Genomic DNA, 26,912 nt, shown 5'->3' with positions numbered 1-26,912 from the left:
AAAGGGTCCCTGCCAGGATGTCCTATGTATATTGCAACACGACCCCTTGGATTATCTGCTTGGCAGCCACAACAGAATTGCAGCGACTTACGTCCCTGGGGCAGGGAGGGCAGAGGGGCTGGTGCCACCCGCAGGCGTCCCAAATCAACTGACCACTTGTCCCGGGTTCAACCCATGCAGGATCCCCGCCTCCCTCCCAGCGTCCTGGGTGACCTTTGAAGGCTTCACTGGGCTGACGGCCCTTGACAGCAGTCCTGGCCTGAGCCAGAGGAGCACCAGGAGGCCAGGTAAGTGGATGGAGAAGGTGCCTGCTTCTCTGCTCTCTGCTCCCTTCCTCATTCCCAGCTTTGCTCCTCCTTGGCCAAACACACCCTTTGGACAAACAAATACTCCTTGCAACAGGGCGCAGCAGGGTAAGTCTCAACCGCAAGCTACTTCTCCGGCTTGGTGCTGTCTCTTTCGGTTTTGCAGGGCCTCGGATACCAGGGGGCAAACGGAGCGAACGACCAGGAGTGCCACTGCTTGCTCGCCAAAGAACAAAAAGTGGTCATGGGGATCGGCATGAGTAAGGTACAATCCCAGAGTTTCGTCCAAAGGGCCCCAAAGGAGGGGGTGGTGCAGGGTGACAAGAGGGCCATCTGGGCTGCAAAAAGGGGCAAAGAACAGGCAGGAGCTGGAAGTAAGCAGAGGGACAGGAAAGCGATGTGGCCAGCTTGCATCTCCCTCCTGCAGTCCAGCCTTTCTCTCTCCAGCCTTCATCTGTGCAGACCTTATGCCCTGATGCCATCGTGTCATATCTGAAAGAATAAATATGCAGGGACTGATTCAACCTTGGTATCTGGAGGAGAAGGTCCTTGAAGAGGTAGAAGTAGAAATGGTTTAATTTGTGTTTTCACCCCAAATCTTCAGCAGAGCTTAAAAGAAAAAACAGGAAGCATTAATTTATTGCACAGCTGTCTGCCTATCAGAAGGTTAGTTTACGTCTTGTGTCCCTAAATAACGGGGAAAGTCATAGCTTTCCTGAAGTATAATTAGATCTCCTGACCCAGATAGAGAGGCCGTCTCAGATTTCTCTCCACTCTGGGTTGAAAGAAAGGAGGGAGGGGATCTTTCTCAACCAGCAGGCTGATTTTCCTGCAAGATCCCTTTGATTGCTTGTCATTCCAGTGATGTATAAACCCAACTCATTGTGGTTTAGTTATTAAACCATGATTAAAGCAATGAGTGACTGATTGAGGTTGACACTTCTGAATACCAACTGCTATCGGGGGAGAGGACAGGGCAAACCAGGGGGAGCAGCGACGGCCTTCCAGTTCTGTTGGAGTTTATATATTGAAGTACCCTACACGGTACTATTTACTATATGCATTTTTTTGGATTGCTTTGCCATTTTTTTTAAAAAAAATGTTTTTGGAAATGTTTAATGTTGTGATTAATGAATGTATTCGCCCAGAGATGCTAGGTGGATTAGAAATAACAACAACAACAACAACAACAATTTGTAGCTTACATCCTGCGGTGCTACCTTTAATATTATTAAACAACAACATCTGCCTATCCCAGGTCCTTGGGAAGGACTCGATAGGTGGACAAAAATGCCAAATCCAGTCTAAACATCTGTCCGACTGTGCGACCAACCATAATAATTTGTAGCTTCCTGCTAGTATCTAGTTCACTGAGAGCCACTCTAGTCTGATCTAGGAATAGGCTGATGAACCCTTGCTCCTTTAATGCATAGAAGCAATATAAATAGGACTGTTAAGTGTTGACCATGGGACAACTTTAGATGCACATATTCAGCTGTTACTTTATCATCTCTTCCTTCCTTCCCGTTGATGCTTTGCCTTTTAAAGGTGATATCCCTTAAGGCTGATATCCTTCCTTGAGGATAGGTGGCAGCTATGGCCAGAAGTGTTTGCAGAACTCCATCTTGTGCACCAAGTTCACTCATTTCTGAATTGGGAGGCTCTGCTCACGGTCACTTATGTCCAACTCACCTCCCAGTTGGATTTCTGCAATACATGGTATGTGGGGTTGCCCTTGAAGACCCTCCAGAAGCAGCAACTGGTCCAGAATGCAGTGATGTGGGTAGTAATGGGTACATCTCAGTATGCCCACATAACACCACTGCTCCATGAGCTGCACAGGCTTCCGGGAGCAATTCAAAGGGTGGGTTATCACTTGTAAAGCCCTCTATGGCACAGGCTGAAATATTCGCTGGACTGAGTCCCACTACATTGCACAGGGGACAAACTCCAGGTCCCCTCTGTGAGAGAATGTCACCTCTTGTACCTTCTCCACTGCTGCCCCTGCCCCTTGGAATAATCTCCTCCTGCCCCCACTTACTTCATCAGATGCATAGAATTCAACACATTACAATTGTTAATTGATAAGATAGCTATAATCTGTCTCATGTGTCACCTGCATCTGCATAACCAGCCTATCTCTTCTTCCTTCTCACCTCCCCCAATCTCAATTTAAATCCTCCATCAGTCTAGCCACTCTATGCATCTGATGAAGAGAGCTGCAAAAACTTCTGTCTTTGAATGCATTTGCTAGTTGGAAAAGGTGCTACCAGATTCCTGATTTTTTTTCCTTCTGTAACTTCCTTCCATCCATCCATCCATCCATCCATCCATCCATCCATCCATCCATCCATCCATCCTGCTTTCTGCAAATTTATCTCACCACCCATCTCACAAGGTTTTCCAAGGTTGCTGGAAAAAAACACATTTTAAGGGCTTTCCAGAAGGCTAACAAAGATGGGGCCAACCTCACAAGATACAGAACAGCCCATAGGAGCTTTCTGACTTCTGCTTTCAATCCTAGAATCCAAGGGTTGGAAGAGGTCATTGAATCCAACCCCTGCTGCAAGTCTTTCCTGGCACACACACACAGCGAAAGGGAGCCCGCTGCCTCCCAGAGTGATTGGTTCCATGGTTGAATGGATCTTCTCAGAACTTTCAGCCAGCATCTGCCTTCCTGTAACTTTAGACTATTATTTTTATATTCTGCACTCTGAAATGAGAGGGAAAAGAGATTGTGGAGTGAATACAGAAGAGGTGTGGCAATGCCCCAGTTTGCTGTATCATAAGGCTTAATTTTCAGGGCTCCAATCTTCTATGCTGACGTTTACATCTCCATCATCTACACCTACACCTACACCCACATCATCTACATGAACATCTGTTTCAGTTTTTCTGAAACGTTCTTGAAATGTGGTGACCTTGTGGGGGGAGGTCTAACTAATGTAGGATGGAGTAAAACAACTGCTTTCCATGATGCATTACTCAAGAAAGTTACTCCTTGCTCTGGCAATGGAGATAATGCATTCATTTTCTCTCTTGGTTTCTCCTTAGGTGGTTGAGGGCCTGTACCTCGGGAGCATCAGTGGTGAGTTTTTTCAGTGCTTTCTTCTTGGAGAAGTTGATGATGAGTAGTGTTACTGAATTCTGCTCCTCCCCTCCCTTGAACAAACCTAGTAAGATAGGCCTGGAAAGAACCAAGATACTGATTCATAGCATCACTGATGTAAGAATAGTTGCAGGGGTGTCCACGGGATATGATTAAAAAAGTCAAGATGGCAGCTGCAAAGGTGAATTTGGAGCTCCATCTCTTTATGTGGGCAATAGCCCTGAATAGTAGCAAGGCATCTTCTGAAGTTCATCAGAACTTCTCTGGAGCCAGATTGGCCCCAGTCATAGAATAGTGTTGTTATTTCTTCTATGAGAATGAAGTCAGCCTCAAAGGCATCCATTTGTTCATTCTGGATCTCAGAAATATTTGATGTTTTGCAGATGCCGAGGAGAAAGAGAACTTGACGAAACATGGGATCACCCACATTCTTTCGGTGCACAACAATGCCAAACCTCTGCTGGAAGTGAGTGTGCAGGGGCATGCAAGTCCCCTGAGACATTTCAAATGCCTTGGGAAGATCTTGCTCCTGCGCATTCCAGACTCACCACTACAAAGTGGTCAAAGGGCTCTTTCCTTTGGGCGGCCTTCTGTCAAGCTACAGAAAAACAGAAGGCAATGACTTATTACAACCGATGGAGGGCAGCAGACTCACACAAGCGTAGCTGCCTTTCCATCATGTTCACTCTACCTTAGAGGATGTTACTTAATGTAGTTTTCTTGGCAAACTTTTTGGAAGGGGGTTGCCATTGCCTTCTTCCTAGGGCTGAGAGACAGTGACTGGCTTTTGTGCCTAACACAGAACTGGATGACTGATTATGTGTCATCAAGTTGTTTTCAACTAGTGACCATATAGATAGATTTTCTCCATGATGATCTATCACTAATTTGGTCTTTCAGGTTGTAAGACAGGTCTAGAACTCAGATTTCCTTGTTCCTACTCTAGCACCTCGACCACTAGACCCAACTGGCTCTCCCTTATATTGTCTGCATGGCCTAATCTCCCCCAGCCCTTGAGGTGAAGCCATAGTGTGCTTTGTTCAGCTTTGGCTTACCATCTTGTCTGAAAACACATCTGGAATTTGAGCGGGCCCTTCCCTTTTAGTATTTCAGAAGGCCATGAAGACCAGTCTCTTCCCCCAAGGCTAGGTGGAGTCAATAGCATGAGTGGTCTTGACCTGGTGGGAAGGATTGGTTCTCTTTTTATCTTGTTGTTTTTATGGGTTGTTGTCAACTGCCTAGGATCACTGTGTGAGAGAGGTGGCCATTCATACATTCTTTTAAAAAAAAATTACACATTTCGTGATATTTGCATGATGTCAACATGTGACTGGGATTATCAGGTCTTCTACTGAACATCTATTTTCTCTTTGCTCCCTCGATTTTTGATTGCTGATGGTTGAATAGATCCCAGAGGCTGGGTTCACACATGGGGCTAAGCCATATGCCATGGTATGCAAGTTAGAATTGCTGGATACACACATTACACTGTTCCCAAATCAAATAAACACATGGCAGGTTTGTGCATTGTGTGGACGTAGGGGCATATCAAGCTGTGGCTAGTGGCACATTTGGCAGACCAAAAATGATCCACCTTATGTTTGGATCCTCTTGGAGCAATGGTGGCACTTAGATGGGTTTATCCTTCCCCAAACCCTCCAAAGCATTTTCCCAGTGGCCACAAGTGTGCTCAATCCAATCATCCATGGACACCTTTGCAGTGCTTAATGCTCCCTATACAACCACCTGCGCTGCCTCAGCCTTCCGAAGGGGAGAGTGCAAAATAAGGCTTTGGACCTGTGCAACCCCTGCCCGTGTTCTTGCCAGTTGGGTTTACTTTCCCAACATAGGAAAAAAAAAACCCTGAATTTAAGAGAACGCAAGGAAGGCACCATGGAGTCATGACTTTAGCCAGGAGGAGAAAGAGCCACAGCGTTGGGAGGCAGGACGAAGCTAGAATTCTCCCTGAGGGAAACCACCGGTCTTGCAGTTCCAGGGCCAACACTGCAAAACTGTTTTCCCAGGAGGTCATCCTGAGTTCAGCTGGAGGTTAGTTGATTCAGTTGCAAAAGAGCTGTAGAAGCCCAGGAATATTGTGGGAATATTGGAGTGATGCAAATTCTGGTTGAGTGCAAACCCCATGCATGGAGGAGCCCTGAATGAATGAATGAATGAATGAATGAATGAAAGCAAAACATGTTTCTCTGTGCATAGATAGGTGATGATAGAGAGATTAGAGATAGAGATAGAGATAGATAGAGAGATCCTCATGAAGCCTATTCTTTTCATCAGAGCTACCACTTAAGATTGGAGGAAGAAGGGAACGTGTGTATGGGTTGGGTGAAGATGGGAGAAGAGCGGCAGCTGCAAGGGAGATTCTTCTCAGATTTAAGCAGACAGATGGCAGATCCACAAGTCTTACAGGATAGAGTGAGGAAGGCAGAAGAGTGGAAAAGAAGAAGAGGAACCGGAAACACATGAATGTATTGAGTAATACGGCAATCCCAGAGCACAGCAAAAGAAGTGCTGAGACAGGCTGTGGTTCCCAGGCATTGGGCTTAGGTCTGGTGGGGCCAAAGAAGGGCCCCCTCCTCCTCCTCCTCCTCTGGAAGGTGGGTGGGCTGCAAGGGAGAGGAGGTTAGCAACTGCCTGGATGATTTTGCTGTTGTGTGTAAGTTGCAACATACCCCACCAGACCCCCTTGGATTTGCATTTTCATGTTTAACCGAAGTATATCCTCTCTTGTTTTCCTTCTGAAAAGAGGGAACTACTTTACAGCCATCATGTTTATTGGGGTAGCCCTACCTGGTCTATCCCAACATAGCAGCAGCTGTTCAGTCTCTTACCTCTTCTCCCCAAACTGCTCAGCTTGAGATGAAACACTGGGTTTGAACCAGGAAACTTCTCTGGGCAAAGGCCAGGCTCTGTCCTGAAGCTGCATCCTCTTCTGAGACAGCCATTCATCCCTCCTGGGTCCTTTTCTTTAAGCCCCTGGTGGCAACACCAGGCTCACCTTATGGACTGGAGAGCCAAAGAGGGTTGAACATGGTTAGATTTGGATGGGAGATGCCAGGAAGTGCCAGAGATGTAGGGCAGCCTGGAAGAAGGCAATGGCAAACCATTTCTGGTCTGTTGTCCAGAGAACAACATGGATGTGTTTATGGACTCTCCAGGAGCTGGACTCCATTTGGAAGAGATTTTATCTCTCTTACCCTCTTTCCGTCCTTCCTCTCTCCCTCTTGTCTCATCAGAGGCTGCATTGAACTGAGAGAAGAAAAACAACCCTTGGTTTAGCAAAGGACACTTCAGATCTCTGATCTTCTTTTCTCATGGTGCTCCTTACCTCTCTCAAGTCCAGCAGTTGCCTGGAGTGACCAGTTATGAAAGGGGTTAAATATGGTGACCAAAGCATCTCAAATCCATTCCTTACCAACAGGTTGGGTGTCTTCATGCAAGCAGCTAAACCATAGTTTGCTTATTGAATGATCCATAATTGGCTAAGTCGGTTGGCTAAGGAAAATGGGAAGAAGTGCATGGCCTTCAGCTCTTGGAGGAAATGCAGGATATACATTTAATGACTAATAAATAAATCAGCCCAGGTGTAGGCTGGAGTTATGGTCTTCTGTCTCAGTTTTTCCCAACCCAGGTGAGCTGGATAACACTCCTATCTTCCTCAGCAAATGGTGTGGCTGTGGTCACACAGCACACTTGCACAGGTCAGGTAAAACCCTAGTAGCTAAATTTGTACAAAAGAATCAAGCTTGGTCAGAGTTGATCTTGGCAAGGTTCTTTTCCTTGGTGTCAGCGTGTTGTGGGAACCTAGCTTGTTGCTTGGCTAGTTCATAGTTCCATATGCAAACTCACAAAATGAGCTAATTCAGTCCCAAAGTCATCATCACCATCAGCCTGGATGGAATTGTTCTGTAGGGCAAGTTCCAGGAGAATGTTGCATTTCCCTTCCAAGCCAGGTGACTTCCTTGGAGTTGCACCTAATCCAGAGGGTAAAATGAAAGCTAGCAAGACTTTTGTTCACACAGAACCCATCAAGGGGAAAAGGTTGAGGGCATCTCTTCTCTCCTTCCCCACAGCCTTGATTCCCACAGATGCCCTTGCCCTGAAGAAAATGAAAATTATATTTTCTGAATGGATTGCTGGCAAAACCTTTTTTAAAAATAGGCTGAGACCACATGAAATGCAGGTTGCCCCCCTGAATTAGTCAATGCTTGTGTCAAAACTATCTTGGGCTGCAGCAAAAGGTTTTGTTGAGTACCACAACAGTCTTGGGTGCTTCCTCATTTGCTTAAATCTAGAAAGCCTCCTCATGTCAATGGTTATCCAAGTCACCGAGTCCTCTCTCTTTAATTTCAGGGCATGACCTACCTCTGTATTTCTGCTTCAGACTCTTCGAATCAAAACCTGTAAGTCCTTTCAAGATTGCACCACTTGCTCTGAGCGTGATGAAGGATAAATTTAGTTTCAGAAATAATGGACCTTTTGAGATTAGAAAGCAAGATGTGAGGGTAAGAACACTACAGTAGTGTTCTATCTCCGTGTCTTGATTGCCTTATTTTCATAACACAGAACACACACCCAACCTGTTCTCCTGGCACAATCCCCCGTCCATTCCTTTGATGATGAACCAAAGCTTCTATGTGCTGCCAGATGCAATGTGTTCCCAAGTGTTTCATTTTACTTGTGGACACCTGTAGAGGAAAGTGCAGGCTACTTGTACAAACAGGGAAAATCAGGCTGGAATTTTTTTAGGGCGTTGTGAAATTAGCTAGAAAAAAAAGTTATGAGATCGACCAGATTGGATCCTTCGATAAAATGGAGCTGTGGCATTGATTGGAAAGCGGGTGAAGCATTCAGATGAGGAACAGGCTATGCTGATCCCTGCCTTCTGAGCAGTTTGGTAGGGAGAATGTTTGAAAAAGGCCCAATATTGTGGCTTGAACCTGGGCAGGTTCGCGGACAGAAAAACGGACTAAAGCAATTACGTGAAATGTGCAACTGCAGTTCTGGCGATCACCCAAGCGTGTGACCTCTGATTTTTCCTGGTTACACACAAGTATCTTGTGCTCCTGTTATAAATACATGGCTACTCTACCTACCTAATAATAATAATTAGTAATAATTTATTTAATTTATACGCTACCGAAGCTGAGCATCAGTTATGCTTTGAAAAGTTGCTACCGACATCCTTTTGAAGCCAAAGATGGAAGTGGCGTCTTTTTGCAGGCATCTTTGCCTCTTGAACTAAATATTTCCCCTGCAAATACTTGGTGAGAATATCCTTCTTCAGCAAGATTGGGTTGTTATTTACTCCTGCCCCCCCTTTTTTTTTGTGCAATCATAACACTCCTCTGAGCAGTGGGCCATAGGAAGGAAGCTCTGTTCTGAAGGGCCTATTTTCTGCACTCTGTTTTGGAGTCTGGATTTCACAATCTCAGATGAACTTCGGAAGGGTTTTCGAAGAAGCAAGCAGAGAATGGGGTGGCATGGATTGACCCTGCAACAACAGATTGATGGCAGAGGTTGGGACTGTCACTCTGTTTCCAAAAACGGGGTGTGGAGGATAGTTCCTGGAAGGATCTTAACCCTAGGAGAATTATCTCAGATGGCTTTGCTGATTGATCTATAGGTCTGATCAGAGACATTTACTGCCTGTGGAGAGTAAGGAAATGGACTTTGATGGAGATAGGCAGGACAAAGGCAAATGGGGCTGAATTATCTAGGCAAAAGGGGCTGAAACAGTTTTTAAGTTCAGAATTTCCAGGTGACATTTGGGAGTGGCTCAGGCAGACACCTCCCTGAGTCACTGCAGTATAAGAAGGGGGAGGAGGTATAGCACCATCAGATGTGTTTGATTTTGTTGTTATAGCCAATCTCAATAAAAAATGGTTGACCAGATCAGTTGATTTCCTGGTCCAGTCTACTTAGTGGGGTTAACACTACGTGAACCAAAGAAAAATAAAGTATCCTCCCACCTCATTCCAGGCACAAAACCAGCTGGACCATCAATTGACCATTTCTTTAGCAGGCATACTGGCACAGGATCTCCAGCACTCTTGAAAGCAGCCAGCTAACCTGGGGGACAGTGGGCAGGGCACAGGGCATACTGCTCTTTTCTTCAGTGCTTTGTTGCCCCCTCCTCGAATCTACCACCTGGGACAAAATCTTCAGTTTGCTTAATGGTAGGGCTGGCCCATTTGAAGCTGAAACCAGATTTGTCTGATACTGTAACAAGGATCAGCTGGAAATAATTCCTCCTGCCCCCCTCTCCACCAAGAAGTCTGATCCTGCTGCACTGCACTCCATTACAGCCTTTTGCTGGCAAAGATGTAAGGGGTGCCCCCCACTTTGCTTGGCATAAGAGATCGAAGTGGCATTGTGGTTTCCTTTGTCAACACAGAAGGTGTGTTCCAAGTGGTGTTTACTATTTGCACTTAGTGATGCAATGGATGGTCCAGGTGGGAAGCAACAGCATTGTTTTAGAAAAGTGGGCATCCTAAGATGAGGAAGCGAGGTTCAAATGTTAAAAAGGTCTTGGATCTGGCACAAACCATGAAGATCGATCAGATTTTCAGTGAAATGCCAAGACAGTTGGTTTCTTCTGCAGTTTAACCAGCATCAGAAATTTAGGCTGTTTCTTTGGAAAAGGAATTAGAGAACAACATGGAGTGTTGCTGTTATATATGATCACGGCTGCAAGATCGTTATACGGACAACGATGGAAAGATCCACAAATACCTACGGCTGAAGACTGGATTGTGAAATTAATGGACTTGGCTCAAATGGCTAAATTCACAGCTTCAATAAGAGATCATTCTGTTTCTGCATTTATATCAACTTGGCAACCACTTTTGGACTACTTGCTTGTAATAGAAAAAAGTAATGTTTTGATTTTGGGTTTTAGAGGTTAAACGGTTTGCTTCCCTTTGGGGGAGATGGGCGGTGACAGAAATTTGAAGTATAAATAAATAAATAAAGTTAAGATAGGTTAATTAATTGTAAGAGACTCGTAAACTTATCTATATCTGTATCGGGGGAAGTCGGAAGTCACTTTCCTCTTCTGTTTTCTTTCTACTGACACTTTTATAGTTTGATTTTTTTCCTCTAGTTCTGTTCTCTATCTGTTCTATATTTTCTTTTGTTTGTATCTTAACTATATCTTGAAAACAAGAACATTTTATAAAAAGAAAAGAAATGGAGGCTGTTTCTTCTAGAAGTGGAGGCAGCATACCGACAGTTATGAATTATTATAACTCCATGATGGATAAGGATTGATAGATGCAGCCCTCCCCACAACTGTACATGCTGGTTTCCAACCACACACTCAACCAGAAAATTACCCTTGATCTTGTGTTTGGGTGAGGAACAGCGATGGGTTACTGAATTTTCTTTCTTGAATTCTGGTCTGCTAGTCAAGAGAACTGCTTAGTAAGAGTTTCAGGGGAAGTGATGTTTCTTTCTCCTCTCCCTTCCAGAATACAACATTTTAAAGAGTGCATCAGGTTTATTCATGACTGTAGGATGCATGGGGGTGGCTGCCTTATTCACTGGTAAGTAGTCCCGCCTTTTTGGTTATTTCTCCAGGAAGCCCACATTCTGAGAATTTAAATAATCTGCAAATAAACACGCCTTTAAACCTTAAAGGATTTACTTTAGTGGATTTACTAAGCAGGGAGGTGGTGGTAGGGATGAAACAGGATATGAAAAAAATGATAAGAGGTGCAGTCTTGGGAATCAACCCAACCCACTGACCCTTCTCTTTGAAGTAGGCTGACCATATTTCCTTGAGACAAAAACAGGACATTGGGATGGCAAAACGGGGCAGGGCTGGGTGATGGGCTGGATCGGCAGGCAGGAACTTCTCCGGTTTTCTCGGGCTGGGAGTCTTCGGATTCCTTCGTTTGCAAGAGGCAAGGCTGGGCTGGAGAGTCCAGTGAACGGTTGTCCCCGACAAGCCATTCCTCCTCTGGCTGTGCTTCTACATTCTTTTCTTCCTGCTGTTTCAAGGCAGGAGCCAATCAGTTTGCCCTTTGATCACCGCCTATCAGCCGATCCTGTTTTTTCCTTTTTAGGTTTCCCGCCGGGTTGAGCTCTGCGGCTTTTTTCCCACCGTTTCTGCTGAGCTCCCCCTCCTTCCACCCAAAGTCAGACTGCCTTCTGACAGGTTCGCGGGAACTTTCACATTTTTAAGTAAGGCTTTTAAGAAAACGGGACAAAACAACATTTATATTAAAATGACAGGACGGTCTGGAAATGTTAAAAAAATGGGACTGTCCCGTTCAAAACAGGAAGCATGGTCAGCCTACTTTGAAGGCATATGCTTACTCTTGTGCTACAAAATCCCATGTTAACTCCTAAAACAGGGTGCTACTTCAGCCCCCTTGAAGCACTGGGTGCTTCAGCTCAAGTAGAGGTCTAGGTACTGTTATTGGTCCGAATTCAGCCCCAGGTTGCTCCAGGCAAGTAGGAGAAAAAGAAAGAAAAGCAAAATAAAAATATTCCCTGGATTAACTGTTACAACTTGCATGGTTAGGAGTTGCTTTCTAACATGTGGCTCACAGGATGTGCTGGATTTTCAAACTCAGATCATAATCATGCCAGTCAGAAAAAACAGGAGTTGTAATGCAAGACTACGAAGTGTCTCCATGCTTAAGAAAGTTGGCCTTGTCTAGTGTTTTTCAAACTTGGCAACTTGAAGATGTGTGGACTTCAACTCCAGCTATGCTGGCTGGGGAATTCTGGGAGTTGCAGTCCACACATCTTCAAGTTGCCAAGTTCGAAAAACATTGATCTAGTCCATGTATCATGTTGCTTGTGCACAACTGGGCTCCCAAATCTGGCCCAAAGGCAGCCGGTGCACTTCCATGGACAAGGAGGAACTTGAACCCAAGTCTTCTCAGGCCTCATCTGACACCTTAACCATTTTATCTCACTAGCTCCCATTTTATGGTTTGCTTAGTTAGTTGACTCCTGTCAATTCTGGCTTGTTAAACAAGCCATGGCTTAATGTGGTTATGGAAAATTGCAGGGCATAAGACTGGAATATATTTGGTTTGTCCTGAGTGAGAAACTGTTGCTGTTGCTCAACCTGAGGCTGCTGTGAACGTTCTCCACTTCTTCATAAACCGAAGACCGATCATTCTCCCTTTTGTCATAACAGCTTAGCAGGAATTTCTCGCAGCACCACCATTTTGGTGGCCTACCTGATGACAGTAACCACCTTTGGATGGGAGGAATGCTTGGCTGCTGCCAAAGCTGTCCGTTCGTACGTGAATCCCAACTTTGGGTTTCAGAGACAGCTTCAGGAGTATGAAGCAACATTGCTCAAGGAGGTATGTTTTTACAAGGGCATCCCATTTGACCCAGGTGCCATTTTGGGCAAATCTTTGCAAGCCTGTGTCCTTCACTGGAGGCTGAGCAGTTAATGCTTAGGAAGTCTTTGTGAAAATAGATGGATGAGGCAAGAAGGTGAGCTGGCATGACAGGGGAGAAATAATTAGTGCACAAGTCATTGCGCTTAGTGTAATGCTGTGATGCTCCATCTTGGATCACCAGTGCTTGACATGCCTTCCTTGGATGTTTGTAATCCGTCAGCCTTCCCACGTGGACCAGACTGTAAGGATTGCCTACCCTAATAGACTCAGACTCACAAGCAGGAACTTAATGATATCTGATTTATTAAAGAATAGTATGCAAATACAGAGAAAGCTGAGAATGAGCAAAAGCGCGCCAAATACAAACTAAAAACCCTCGGCACAAACGTAATCCCTCCCCTCGCCCGGCCGTTGCAAACTCCCCCCACCCCCCAGGTGCTGGTAACCATTTCTGCTGATGTCCTGGGAAAGGAACCTTGAACACACGAGATAACCCAAACACGTCCCAATCCAGCTGCTAACATATAACAATCCCACGAGATGGAATCCTTCTCCCCTCCCAGACGAAACACGCATCAGCCAAATGACATGCGAAACGTTACGATGCAGCGTTAACATTGGAATGGTGAACATGACACAGACAGGAAACACGACCAGATGAGCTAGTTTTACTTTATTGTAAGGCTCCATTAACAGAATCTTGCAAGTCTGAAAGTACAGATCTCCCGCTGTCTCCTTTACAACCTGAGAAACGAGGGAGGGTCCCTCCTGAGCCTCTTTCCTCTCCCATTATGCAGCTGCGGGCTCTGCCCTCTCTTATCTGACCGTTCTGACTAGGCAGCATCTCTTCTCCTCGTCTCCCAAGGTCTTTCTCACATAATCAGAGGTCTCTAATGGGCTGGGTGAGGGTCAGGATGACCACATAACAGAAGCCCCTCTCCTTTTTTAGATGGGTCACCTTGATCCTCTCATCCCAGATGCCCCTGGTTAGTATAGTCTACATGATTTGGAATGCACCTTTAACAGATATGCAGATCATATGAAGCCCGTTGTGGATTTAATCGGCAGTATGTCCTTTTCTTTTCATTTTTTTGTAATTGTAAACATTTACATTTACATATTTCAGACGTTTTTCAAATCCTCTTTAATGGAGGAAAAAAGCCTCATCATTGCGTCAAGTTGCATGTCCTGAGTTGAAACTGGTTGCGCTTGCATGTAATTATAAACCAGGATTTGGCAGAAGCCGGTTTACCTTTAAGAAATCGTAGGCTGGCACAGCCAGATGTTTTGCTCTTTTCAGTTCACATAGGAAATCTGAACTCATTCCTAACATGGTGTAGGATTACCAACTGTGATTTGATGTTGCCTCCAATTTTGACTTCCTGTTCAATCAAACCCCTCCAGTAGGTGCAGATTTTGACTGACTGAGTTCACAACGTATGTTCCAGGTAAATAACTATGGCACAGACATAGTAGACAAATAAATCCCAAGATTATATTCCAACCCCGCTCTATATCTATGTGGAAAGGTTTGACTCTTATCTGAATAGGCACATTTTTAGCTTTTTAAAAATGAAGCTACGTACATTAATCAGCTCACTGCTGCCCCTCACTTCCTTTCCTTCCAATGCCTTTCTTTTTACAACTCCCTACCCTCAAAACTTAACAAACAACCTACTGTATTTTGTACAAATGAGTTCCATATTTCATTATACTTGTCCATGCAAAGTCTACGTCTATGGGCAAGCCACTCATAGGTGGCAAGTGCAGTCAGGTCTTCAGTCTGTTGAGTAAATGGGGCCATAGATTTATCTTTCCAGTGCTGCAATATCAGTCTTTTGGCCATAGTAAGGGCACAGATTATCCATTTACGTTGTCCAGTTGTCAAATTCCGTGTAAGAAGCGACTGAACAAATAAAAACAAAAAGGTATGACATTCAAGGGAATAGAGACCTCAAAGATCATCTAGTCACAGTTATCTATGTCGCAATCCATTGGTCTTTAAGGAAGCAGGACCCGCTGTGATTTTAGTTGCAACTGATAAACAAGGCCACCTCAGCAGAAATTTCCTGAGAAAAACGGGACTGGGCCAACAACTTTGGCTGCTGACTAATGAGGAGTTTAAACAATTCTTCAGTCCTACTAACCCACTTTGGTCTGAGGGTGCAGCATCTGGCAAGCCCTCCTCCCTGCATCAGGGTTTTGTGTTGACTCACTCTACTCCGTAAGGGCCTTTTCTTTAGTCTCCAAAGGACAGTTGGACTGCAGCTGAGGCAGCTGTTTCTTTGCAGCGTATCTCAATGTCCTGATGCCCCAAGCAAAATCGGGGTGGGCATGAGATGAGGCTCCAAATGCTGGCAGAGAGTAGCGCCATCCAGGCAGAAGGGAGACCCCAGACAGCAGAATGAGCAAGAGGACCCTCATATCTTGCAGAGCTGCCCAACAGATTGGGAATAAAGTATTACCCAGAGCTGGTTGTTCCTGTCAAAGCATGAGCTCAGCAGGAGCCTCTGCAGAAGGAGGCCCAAAAGTCAAGATGGCATCTCGATTCTGGATTGCAAGCTGCAATCAAGGCCATGCCCCTTTTTTATGTCTATTCTGCATGCAATGCAGGTAAACACATGGCGGGGGTTCCATTGCATGGTTCTGGGTGCCATCTTGACTTTTCTGACCCCCTGCTGAAGCCCCCTTAACTCAGAGTCTGGATTATCTAGCCTCCCCAGGAGGGAAGCTCTGGTTTGCATCAGCCAAGTGAATTTATTGCGGGCTAACTTCCTTTTTCTCCCTAAGTGCTGAAATCAGGACATTCTGAGAAAGCTCTGCTTGGAGTGGGATGAGAGCGGGTGGAAAAGACACTGAGAAAAGGTTTTCAGAGAAAATGCCCAACTGTTGCAGAAGTACCGAGCATGGGATTCCCCCAACAGCCCAAACCGTTCCCCCGCAAGTGCAGCTGGTTTGGAATCGGGGCTGTGGCATCGGCGGGCAGAACTTTCTCCCAGGGAGCACGGCTTGGGGGTCTCAAGGTGGGGGGGGGGGCTGGGGCATGAGGCATTTTCTGCCAGTGACTTTTTAAAAAAGGCGTTGAGAATGGAAACCGATGTTCGTTCCTTAGCTTGTCGGCAGGCTGTAACTAGGGGCACACCAGACACCCTTGTCCTCCTTTTCGTCCTTGTGTTTTCCATCCCACAGACATGGCCTGAAAACCAAAAGGAGGCGGCAAGATCTATTAGTATACCCTGATACTGAAGTAGAACCTCTTGTTTTAGAGGCAGTCTACCTGTGAATAACTGCTGTCTTCTTGCCATGTCTTGTTGAAGGGCTTCCTGGAAGACACCGAGGAGTAAGATCATGAACTTCAGATTGACCTTTACAGTCACAACCACAAGGCCTTCCTGGGGTTGTTACACTCCAGACTCTGAAACTGAGTGAGAAACCAGTTTCTTTTTTTGCATTTATTCTCTGAAATGAATTTATGCTTCAGCTTCATTGGTTTACAGGTAGCTTATGTCTGCAGGACAGGGTGCAAATCTTGTTGTTGTTTATTCATTTAGTCGCTTCCGACTCTTCGTGACTTCATGGACCAGCCCACGCCAGAGCTTCCTGTCAGTTGTCAGCATCCCCAGCTCCCCCAGGGACGAGTCCGTCACCTCTAGAATATCATCCATCCATCTTGCCCTTGGTCGGCCCCTCTTCCTTCTGCCCTCCACTTTTGGCTCAGCCTTCCTTATGGTCCAGCTCTCGCAGCCATATGTTACTACGGGGAACACCATTGCTTTAACGATGCGGACCTTGGTTGTCAGTGTGAGGTCTCTGCTCTTAACTATTTTATTGAGATTGGTCATTGCTCTTCTCCCAAGGATTAAGCATCTTCTGATTTCCTGACTGCAGTCAGCATCTGCAGTAATCTTCGCACCTAGAAATACAAAGTCTTTCACTGCTTCTACATTTACTCCCTCTATTTGCCAGTTATCAATCAAGCTGGTTGCCATAATCTTGGTTTTTTGAAGTTTAGCTGCAAGCCAGCTTTTGCACTTTCTTCTTTCACCTTCATCATAAGGCTCCTCAGTTCCTCTTCGCTTTCAGCCATCAAAGTGGTATCATCTGCATATCTGAGATTGTTAATGTTTCTTCCAGCGATTTTAACTCCAGCCTTGGATTCCTCAAGCCCAGCTTGTCGCATGATGTGTTCTGCGTACAAGTGGAATAGGTAGGGTGAGAGTATACAGCCCTGCCGTACTCCTTTCCCAATCTTAAACCAGTCCGTTGTTCTGTGGTCTGTTCTTACTGTTGCTACTTGGTCGTTATACAGCTTCTTCAGGAGGCATACAAGATGACTTGGTATCTGATGGCCATTCTTGTGTTTTCCAAATTTGCTGGCATATAGCATGCATTACCTTGACAGCATCATCTTGCAAGATTTTGAACAGTTCAGCTGGGATGCCGTCATCTCCTGCTGCCTTGTTATTAGCGATGCTTCTTAAGACCCATTCAACCTCACTCTTCAGGATGTCTGGCTCTAACTCACTGACCACACCATCAAAGCTATCCCCAATATTATTATCCTTCCTATACAGGTCTTCTGTATATTCTTGCCACCTTTTCTAGATCTCTTCTTCTTCTGTTAGGTCCTTGCCATCTTTGTTTTTGATCATACCCATTTTTGCCTGGAATTTACCTCCGATGTTTCTAATTTTCTGGAAGAGGTCTCTTGTCCTTCCTGTTCTGTTGTCTTCTTCCACTTCCATGCATTGCTTGTTTAAAAATAATTCCTTATCTCTTCTGGCTAGCCTCTGAAATTTTGCATTTAATTGGGCATATCTCCCCTATCACTGTTGCCTTTTGCTTTCCTTCTTTCTTGGGCTACTTCTAGTGTCTCAGCCATTTTGCCTTCTTGGTTTTCTCTTTCTTTGGGATGTATTTTGTTGCCGCCTCCTGGACAATGTTGCGAACTTCTGTCCGTAGTTCTTCCGGGACCATATCTACTAAGTCCAGTCCCTTAAATCTGTTCTTCACCTCCACTGCATATTCCTTAGGAATATTTGTGAGCTCATATCTAGCTGATCTGTGGGTCTTCCCTAATCTCTTTAGTCTGATCCTAAATTGTGCAAGAAGAAGTTTGTGATCTGAACTACAGTCAGCTCCAGGTCTTGTTTTTACCGACTGTATAGATGCCCGCCACCTTAGTCTGCAAAGGATGTAGTCAATCTGATTTCGGAGTTGTCCATCTGGTGAAGTCCGTGTATAAAGCCGTCTCTTAGGTTGTTGGAAGAGAGTGTTCGTTATGCAGAGTGAGTTGTCTTGGCAAAATTCTATCAGCCTATGTCCTGCTTCGTTTTGTTCTCCCAAGCCATGCTTACCTGTAATTCCAGGTGTCATTTGACTGACCACCTTAGCATTCCAGTCTCCTGCGATGAAAATAACGTCTCTTTTAGGCGTGTTGTCCAGTAGGTGCTGCAGATCCTCATAGAACTGCTCTGCTTCAGCTTCTTCAGCATCTGTGGTTGGGGCATATATTTGGATCACTGTGATGTTAGATGGCTTGCCCTGAATTCAAACTGAGATCATTCTATTGTTTTTTGGATTGTATCCAAGCACTGCTTTAGCCACTTTACTATTAATTATGAAGGCTACTCCATTTCTTCTGTGGTCCTCTTGTCCACAGTAGTAGATCTGGTGGTCATTTGATGTGAAGTGGCCCATTCCAGTCCATTTCAGTTCACTGATGCCCAAAATGTCTAATCTTGACATCTCACCAATAACCACATCCAATTTGCCCTGGCTCATAGATCTTACATTCCAGGTTCCAATGGTGTGTTGATCCTTAGAACATCGGATTCGCCGTTCACCGCCAGCACTGTCGGCCGCTAGCCGTCCTTTCGGCTTTGAGCTAGCTGCGTCATCACATCTGGGGCTAGTTGAACTCATCCTCTGTTCCTCCCCAGTAGCATTTTGACCATCTTCCGACCTGGGGGTCTCATCTTCCGATGGTATACCGACATATCTCTGGTTGTACTGATCCATTGAGTTTTCACGGCAAGAATACTGGGGTGGGTTGCCATTACCTTCCCCAGGGATCGCATTTAGTCTGACCTCTCTGTCATGACCTTCCCATCTTGGGTGGCCCTTCATGGTTTAGCTCATGGCATCACTGAGGTGCTCAAGCTCCAGCACCATGACAAGGTAACGATCCTTTGCTGAAGGGTGCAAATCTAATGCTTGCTAAACAAGTGCTTGTGGTGGGTCAGGTGTGGTCAAAAAAGTCAAGATGTGCGATGGACATAAATCCAGGTGGAGCTTAATCACACCGTTGCAGCCGCCATCTTGACCATAACCTGCTGACACCCCTGCGGTGGGTGACACTTCACCACCCCTGATTTTTCACTTTTATAAGCCTCTGATACTTAATCTACCCCACCCCCCTGAATGCCAGAGCATTGTGTAGTTGGGAAGTTAGTTTAGTGAAAATATTAATCATTCTTCTATCAAGTATATTATTTTTCCTTCCTTATAGCACTTAAAAAAAAGACACCTTATGGTGTTCCCAGCATAGCTCAAACGATAATCATGCACGTGGTGAAAAAAAAAAGTTTATTTTGGAGATCCCAAACTTAGCATTGTAGGAGATAATGTGAGTTTTTATTGAACCCTGATATATTAAAACAAAGATTTGTGGGGGGGGGGGTTGTGTATATATATATATATGTGTGTGTGTGTTCCCTTGTCCTGTTACCTAACTTTTATTTGCAAAGAAAGCCAAGGATCATGTCACGTTGTCCGACCAGCAACAGGTATTTTGGACTACCAACCCCACAATCCCTAGCAAATTATCCGCTGCATCTCTGGGGCTGAAGATTGTGTAAGAAGAATTTGAATACTGTAGTGGCAAAAGGAAATGAAAAATACTTTCATTTTTTTGAGCTGAACTTTTAGACTGGCACAGAGTGAAACCAGAGAGTGAAGATGAAGGGTTCTGGAATCTTAATTAAGCACCCGGGACCTTCTGCTTTATTTGAACAGCGTTTCAGAGTTAGAAAATGAAGTGAGCCTTTTTCCTTGTTCATAGCCCAGAGGATGGTATTTCAGTACTGAAACGTCGCATGCTTTCCTGTTTCAAGACAATCTGTGGCTAGTTTCAGGCAGCGGGGTCTGTGACCCAAAGAGGAGGCAGGTCATGTCATGACAGGCAAAATGTTGGAAATTCCCACTGGAAATCCCCCAAAACTTAGTCAAAGCCCATTTGTGGGAATTAATTATCAGGGGACCTGTAACACTGCCACGAATGGAATTCACACATGACTGATTGGCAGTGGTGAAAGTGCTGTATAATTGACATTTTCATTATCTACTCATTCTCTCCTCACATGGCTTTATGAAAATTACAAGGGTATTTTGCTCCTCCCTGGTGTTGAAACTAAGACTCACCAAAGGCCCTTCCGGGGGAAGCTTTGGTGTTGATCCTGGAACTGCATCAGGCTTTGGTGATTGGATGCTATTTTCACCAGGGAACAGCTGAGTAAAGTTACTTCCAGCTCAGTTTGGGCTCAGGAGGGATAATAGGACTTAAATTCTGGAAGGAAGTGACCATGTTGGAGGTCCATAGATCATGGAGATAATAGTGGGAAGGCTTGCCTCCTGGCATGGACACTCTGTGGGTGCACATGTGCACATTCCTGGCTGGCCGACGATTTTTGCACTCATTGGAAGCTTTTGGAAGCTATGCTGCTGATAACTGCGGGCCATCAGGAAATGGGGAAGTGACAGCGGAACATCAAAATCAGTGATTCTCCAAACTTGGCAACTTTAAGATGGGTGGACCTCAACTCCCAGAATCCCCCAGCCAGCACCTCCCAGGAATTCTGGGAGTTGAAGTTTGGAAAAATACTGATCTAAATAATTTGGAAGTCATTTGGGAGTTGGGCTCTGTTTTAAATCGAATAAACTGGACTCAACTAAATACTGAAGCATCTCACCCAGGACGGAGAGCTGTGTGTGCATTTAGGAACACAACACTTCAGTTGCTTTTAACATGGTCATGACTTTGCGTGGCAGGGAAAGAGGACAAATGGGGGAAGTGGAGCTGGTAACAATATATGAACAGAGCACTGTAGAATTAAACTCATTGCCCAGATTTATTCAAAAGAAAGACAGTCTCGAATGTAAGAATATCCCTTCCATGCAGGTAGGTCAGACAGAAAATACTTCCCTGCATGACTACATTCTTAGTGAATGTAAGATGACTGTACCATTTTAAAGGTAAATGATTTTTTGGGGGGTGGGGAAGGAATAATTTCAAGGAAATTGTATTCATTCTGGTAAATATACAGTATACTTACTGCTGTACATGCCAGGAAATGATATAAGTAGCCTTTTGCATGGCAGAGGTAGAAAGATATATTGCTCTCTATACGTGCCTTCCCCAAACTGGTGCCCTCCAAAGGTTTTGGACTACAACACCTATAATCCCCAGCAAAATCATCATGCAAGCAAGCCAACACATTTGGAGAACACCAGGCTGGGGCAGGCTGATCCATGCGGCAAGGTTGTCTGAAGGATGTTGAATTGGTTTGACTCTTTAGCTGCTAGGGGGGGAAAAAAAGGAAGAACATCTGGGATCATCATCAGATGTGCAACTTGTGACTATTGCCAGATCAGACATGGCCACATTGATTGCATGAAGCCTTTCTCCAAAGCACTGGTAGCATCCACGAGACAAAGTGGGGGAGGCTGTGGTTTAGAGGTAGGAAGAAGGCCTGCTTCTCACAGCAAAGGTGTTTGGGTCTTAATGCCCCACATCTGCCCTCTCAACTGACAGCTGCTCTGGAATTTTGTCTTGGCAGTACCGAGCCTGGATCCAGATGGAGTATGGGAAGAACCCTCTCTCTGATCAAGAGGAGCTACAGCACTTACTCTCCCCCAAAGAAGAGAAAGTAAATGACCAGCAAACGGGACTCGGAAAAACAAAATGGATCAGTGCTCCAAGCTCCACCAGCCACCAGCCACGCACCACATACGGTGGCAGCAGCACCAGCCGCTGCTACCAATGGATGGACCGATAATGAGAGCTGCAGGAGCATTTGGGAACTGAATTTTCACTTTCCTCTCTTGGAAGATGGGGTGGTCTTGATAGGTTTGCTGCATCTTGAAGAGGTTGTCGCAATTGCTGATCCTTCCTTTCTGGTTCTCCCCTGAACTTGTCATTCAGTCTCCTTGTGGGTTGTGTGCAAGACTGGGTTTCTCCAACAGTCCACTTAAGTGCCTCTTGCTGGCCATTTGGAGGCTGCCCCAAGTCAAGGAGAACATAGGGGACAATTTAACAGTTCCAAGGAGAGAGGATGACAGTGAATTAGCCCAGTCATCTTGCAGGCTGAGAAGATGAAATTACCTTGGTAATTCTTGAGGGATGTTCTCATAAGTGATATGGAGAACTTTCCTTCTTGAATACTGGAGCTGTGAATATGGCTAACAGGAGCATCTGTCTTGGGAAACAGGTGATTTTTTTTAGCAATGATCCTTAGAATTGTGGCCGATGCCAGTGAGTTGAGAAACAGAATTTGTTAGGCTTGCTTCAGCTGCTGTTTGGATTAGGGCTCCAGATTAGATTCGATGTATGGTGACAGGAACATTACTAAGATAAGCAACAAGTGAACATAAATAGTGCGAATCAGTATGATGTTAACATGAATAATAATAATAATAATAATAATACCCAACAATGTAAGCCTGTAATTCTGTACCAGATATCTGGGGATCTATTATGGTATACGATTACACTGTAAATTTCTTTCATGATGCTGCTTAAAGGTATTTGCACACACAAATTCAAAAGCAGCCCTTCCTGGAATTGATCTGTTTCACCAATGTGAACCTCCAGTGGTGACAACGATACATTGTCTCAAAGGATGGTTTTTGAAGATGATCTGAAGAAGATGGGTTCCAGGATGAGAAAGGACTAAGAAGCGTTTGCTGCCTGAATTTTAAGGGGGAAGAAATTAGGAAATAAAAACATCTCTTCTTATCTCTCAAAAGGTTGACAAGATCACACAGGTTTTAAATCATGGCTCAGTGCCATCCTCCCCTGTGCCTTTTGCAGATATATTCTGTCAACTTTAGATTTGTGGAATGGCATTTTATTCAACAAGGTTGATCAATCTTTCATATGGTATCTTGAACAACCATCGGCCAATTAGTCTTGCATTGCTCATGATTCAGGGTTGTAGACATTCAGTTTTGCAACCTTTCCATTGTGGAAAAGCCCACTGCTGAATGCTAATAAATGTATGATTATTCTATTTTTGATTAATATTTCTGAAGGCTGTTATGATTTAAATCAGTCCAAGAGTCAGAAGAAAATAGTCACAGAGTTTTGGTCCTCCAGAAAATATCCCCACCTGGGTTAATTTAAATCCTAATACATCAATAGGAAAACATTCTGAGGAGTCTTTCCTATTTCAATGCCATTTTGCCAAAGGATTTATTTGATTCAAATTAATTCTGTTTTCAGTTGAAATAAGGGCCTTCCTGTAATGCTTAAAGTATACCAATATATATTTCCACAAACATAAATAAAATCACATGGTTAAAGCTCATATAAAGTCCTGGATTCTTGTGCTATAATGTTGGCTGATCAGATGTTTCCAAATTTTTAATTTTATTGTCCTTGTATTGAAGAGTATTAAAAAGGGTGAGATATCTTAAAATTGTCTCACTGAAGGCACGTCCATGTAAGGTGCTAATGGGTGCAAAAATGAGAATGGTGCCATGCTAACATGCTATCCTTTCATCATCACAGTACACAAGGGACTGTTCATTAACAGGAGCAAAGGCAGTTTAGCAGCTTTGCAGCTCCCCGCTTTAACAGTTGCTCAGATTTTTTGGCACACGAGCAGAATATAAAATGAAAAAACATGGAAATGGGGGCAGCAGTAGCCATTTATTTTCTTGAAGATAATTTTTTTTGTTACTCCAGGACCCATAGGAACTCAAGAAAGATCACTGCAAATTGGTTTCAATCTAACTTGAAGAGATGAAGGAATCGTAACAGTGGTGATAGGGAAGAAAGTCTGCATAGGTAGGAATAATTGTGCTGTTTATGGCCAGTAATGGCAGGAGCACTGTCAAATTTGTGCCTGCAACATTCACACAACCACCATCAGATTACACAAACCCTTTAACTAAGGAAGGGAATCCCATTTTACCATCAACGCTGGGGAGCTGTTGGCAAGATTTTTGAACAGAAGCTCCACCTTTTCAGTTAACCTGCCATATTGTTGTCCATTCAGGATGAGGTGGTCATTCTGTTCTTTCTGTTCTCAAGAGCTATCTCCCCAAATCACCAAAGCTCACCTCCATTGCTTGGGAGACTGGCCTGCAACCCAAATGGAGAAGCAATTGCAATTTTGGCTGTTAGTCAAAATGAGTTATGGAGGAAGTTAAGGAGAAGGCCAGACAGCATGTCTGGTTGTTCTGTAAACGGCACAGGAAGCCCACATGGGAACTGAGCTCGGAAGAAGAAAAGAGGCTGTTTCTGGTAGGAACAGGAAGTCATCGTAGATATGTGATAAGCAGAGATTACTTTTGCAACAGTGCTACCAACAGATAGAAGCTACGCCAGGCACTATGTTGCTTAAGTGAGAGCACCTGATTCCTTGATCGAGCCTGAAGGACCTTCCACCCAGCTGCAGTCTCACACTTGGCACATTCTTTTTGTTCTGGGAGGAAGGCACTCAGTGGGAAAATCAGAGGTGAAAATCAAATAGGTACAACATCTCCAGGGGGTTCTCTCCCACCACGACTCCAAAATCAGATCTCAGGGTGTTCCCTTCTTTCCTATGGACATCAGAGAGGGTAGGCGAACAAGTTCTCTAGGCTACCAGTTGGTAGCTGAGAGCCATATTTAGTATCTTCCAAAGACCCAGGTGCTGTGGGAGGCAATGAGGCCAAGGGGGCAGACCGATGATACAAGGGGGTGGGGAAGATGACCTGTTTTCCCCTTCATTCTGGGAGGGACAGGATTGTGCAAGGGATGTCCATGGAGTATGTCCACAAAGTTTTAAAACTTTTTAATAACAACAACAACAACAACAATAATGATTTGTATATATTGCTTTTAGCTTTTTTGAATGCCGCCCAGAGTCACTTGTCTCTGAAATGGGCGGTCATATAAATATGATGAAATAAATGGATGAATAAATAAATAAGTATCCCCACCCCCCATTCAATTGTGTCTGATTCTCGGAGACTGCCTGGCCAAGTCCCTGCAGTTTTCTTGGCAGGGTTTTCCAGAAGTGGTTTGCCATTGCCTCCTTCCCAGGGCTGAGAGAGCGTGACTGGCCCAAGATTGCCCAGCTGGCTTTGTGCCTAAGGCAGGGCTGGAACTCATGGTCTCCCAGTTTCTAGCCTGATGCCTTCACCATGACCCCAAACTGGCTCTCTAAATAAATAAATAAAATGTTCCAAAAAGTCTATATGGTGGCCATGCTGGTGTGGTTGAAGCTCCCCTTGTATTTTTAGGTGTGTGGCCACCATCTTGACTTTTTTGACCACACACTGCAGACTCCCCTGCACTATGTTAAAGCTATTTTAGGGTTTCCCACATAGCTGCCATGGATCTCCAACTTCAGAATAGTGGGAAACCATTCCACTGATTTGGGGCAATTGTGACTGAAGGCACTCCTGTGGGTGAGATAATGGTGCCTTAGGCTGCCCATCTTATTCTCTATCAACCAGGAATGCCATGGGTGTGTGTGTGTGTTTGTGCATGTGTGAGTAAAAAAATCAAGTTGGTGGCCACACCCATGTGACTGAGGACCCACCTCTTTTCAACTCCCCTGAAAATGCCTCTGCTAGTAGCAGTTTTGTTTGCCACAGGTCACCACCCCTGTTTCTAAAGCCTGTTTACTAAGAGATGAACTCTGTTGAATTGGATAAACCTTTTTAAGTAAAAGTCTTACAATCATAAGATGTCTTCTGGGTTTCCAGGAATTAGGAGGAAGAGGAGTTGCTATGGGTCTTGAATTTCCAAGAAACAGAACAGGAGAAATTTTACCCCAGCCTTGATGACTTGGGAGAACTTTACTTCCTATTTCAAGATCCGTCTGTCTTGAATGAAGGAACATAATCCTCTAGTTTGATTGCAATGGGGTCACGTCCCCTCCTCACTTGTAAAGAGAACTCCAAGGCTGGAAGGGAGCTGAACAAGGTTGTCGAGCCACGGTGGTGAAACACGCAGGTGGTGGTGAGCGAACCTGGCTTCTGTGTCCCTGGAGAGGAAAACAATATTTTGGGGCACTTGGTCCTCAGATTTGACAGGTGCCAGACACCTCATGAAATTCCTTGGCCAGCCTTTACAAACACTGGGGAGAATGTTAACATTTGTGATTAGAGTTTATTGATTTATTAAATTAATAAGGCTGCCCACAAACACACGTGCTGTAGCCTGCGTACAGACAGAGGAAAAATAAATACATAAAAAGAGGAAAATGTGCTGGGCTATCAACTGTCATCCCAGCAGCCAAATGGCTCTGGAAATGTCACAGTTTCCTTTGTAGTATAACAATGTGTGAGGAAGGGAGAAATGAGGCACAGTTTCTCTTCCAGAAAGGCAGCTTTAAAGAAAGCCCCCAAGAATGGGAGCAAACCACCTCCAATTTTCTCCTGTGGTGGGATCCTCAGGATTTTTTTCAGCTATTGAGCAGTTGTGCCCTCACAACACCATGCGATGCTGGGACATTCTCACCCTCCCTGTGGTGGGTTTACAAACTGACACAATTGCCACCCTTCCTGCAGAGACCGCCCGCCATCCACCTTCCAGCCTCCGAGAGTTTCCACCCAAACTGCCTCTTTCTCACACTTTGGACTTTCTCCTGCCTCCTCAAGAGTCTGTCTTGCCATTCTACCTTTTACTAAGAAGAAAGGGAAGAGAAGAGAAGGGGAGAAAGAGACAGAGAGAAAGAGAGGAAGAAAGAAAGAGCAGAGGAAAGGAAGTGAAGGGAATGGGAGGGGAGGGGAAAAAGAGAAAGGAAGGAAGGAAGGAAGGAAGGAAGGGGGATAGTAAGAAAGAAAAAGAGAAAGAAAGAGCAGGGGAAGGGAAGGGGAGAAAGAAAGAAAGAAAAA

General features: G+C 44.7%; 1 protein-coding gene across 2 annotated transcripts; it reads left to right on the top strand.

Moving 5' to 3' along the window:
• The first annotated feature begins 227 nt into the window (after positions 1-227).
• Positions 228-21,856, top strand: LOC134503984 (dual specificity protein phosphatase 22-A-like). Of its 2 annotated transcripts, XM_063312970.1 has the most exons (8): positions 228-287; positions 472-570; positions 3,360-3,393; positions 3,798-3,880; positions 7,783-7,832; positions 10,902-10,976; positions 12,587-12,758; positions 21,638-21,856. In XM_063312970.1, exons 2-8 carry the CDS (start codon positions 550-552, stop codon positions 21,854-21,856), a joined length of 654 nt encoding a protein of 217 aa, XP_063169040.1. In that variant the 5' UTR covers positions 228-287; positions 472-549. The 2 variants fall into 2 exon arrangements, with proteins under 2 accessions (XP_063169040.1, XP_063169042.1); XM_063312972.1 differs by lacking the exon at positions 228-287 and having other exon boundaries at positions 468-570.
• Positions 21,857-26,912: the final 5,056 nt, after the last annotated feature.

Source organism: Candoia aspera, chromosome 11 (assembly GCF_035149785.1).
Source record: "Candoia aspera isolate rCanAsp1 chromosome 11, rCanAsp1.hap2, whole genome shotgun sequence".
Taxonomy (NCBI): domain Eukaryota; kingdom Metazoa; phylum Chordata; class Lepidosauria; order Squamata; family Boidae; genus Candoia; species Candoia aspera.
This window is presented reverse-complemented; position numbering and strand designations above follow the sequence as displayed.

What these genes read in the sequence shown, in the direction of transcription:
- LOC134503984 (XM_063312970.1), top strand. Translation starts at nt 550, where the DNA reads ATGGGGATCGGCATGAGTAAG. An exon ending in GACTCTTCGAATCAAAACCT is followed by an intron (nt 7,833 to 10,901) that starts GTAAGTCCTTTC and finishes TCTCCCTTCCAG; the next exon opens with AATACAACATTTTAAAGAGT. An exon ending in AAGCAACATTGCTCAAGGAG is followed by an intron (nt 12,759 to 21,637) that starts GTATGTTTTTAC and finishes TTGTCTTGGCAG; the next exon opens with TACCGAGCCTGGATCCAGAT.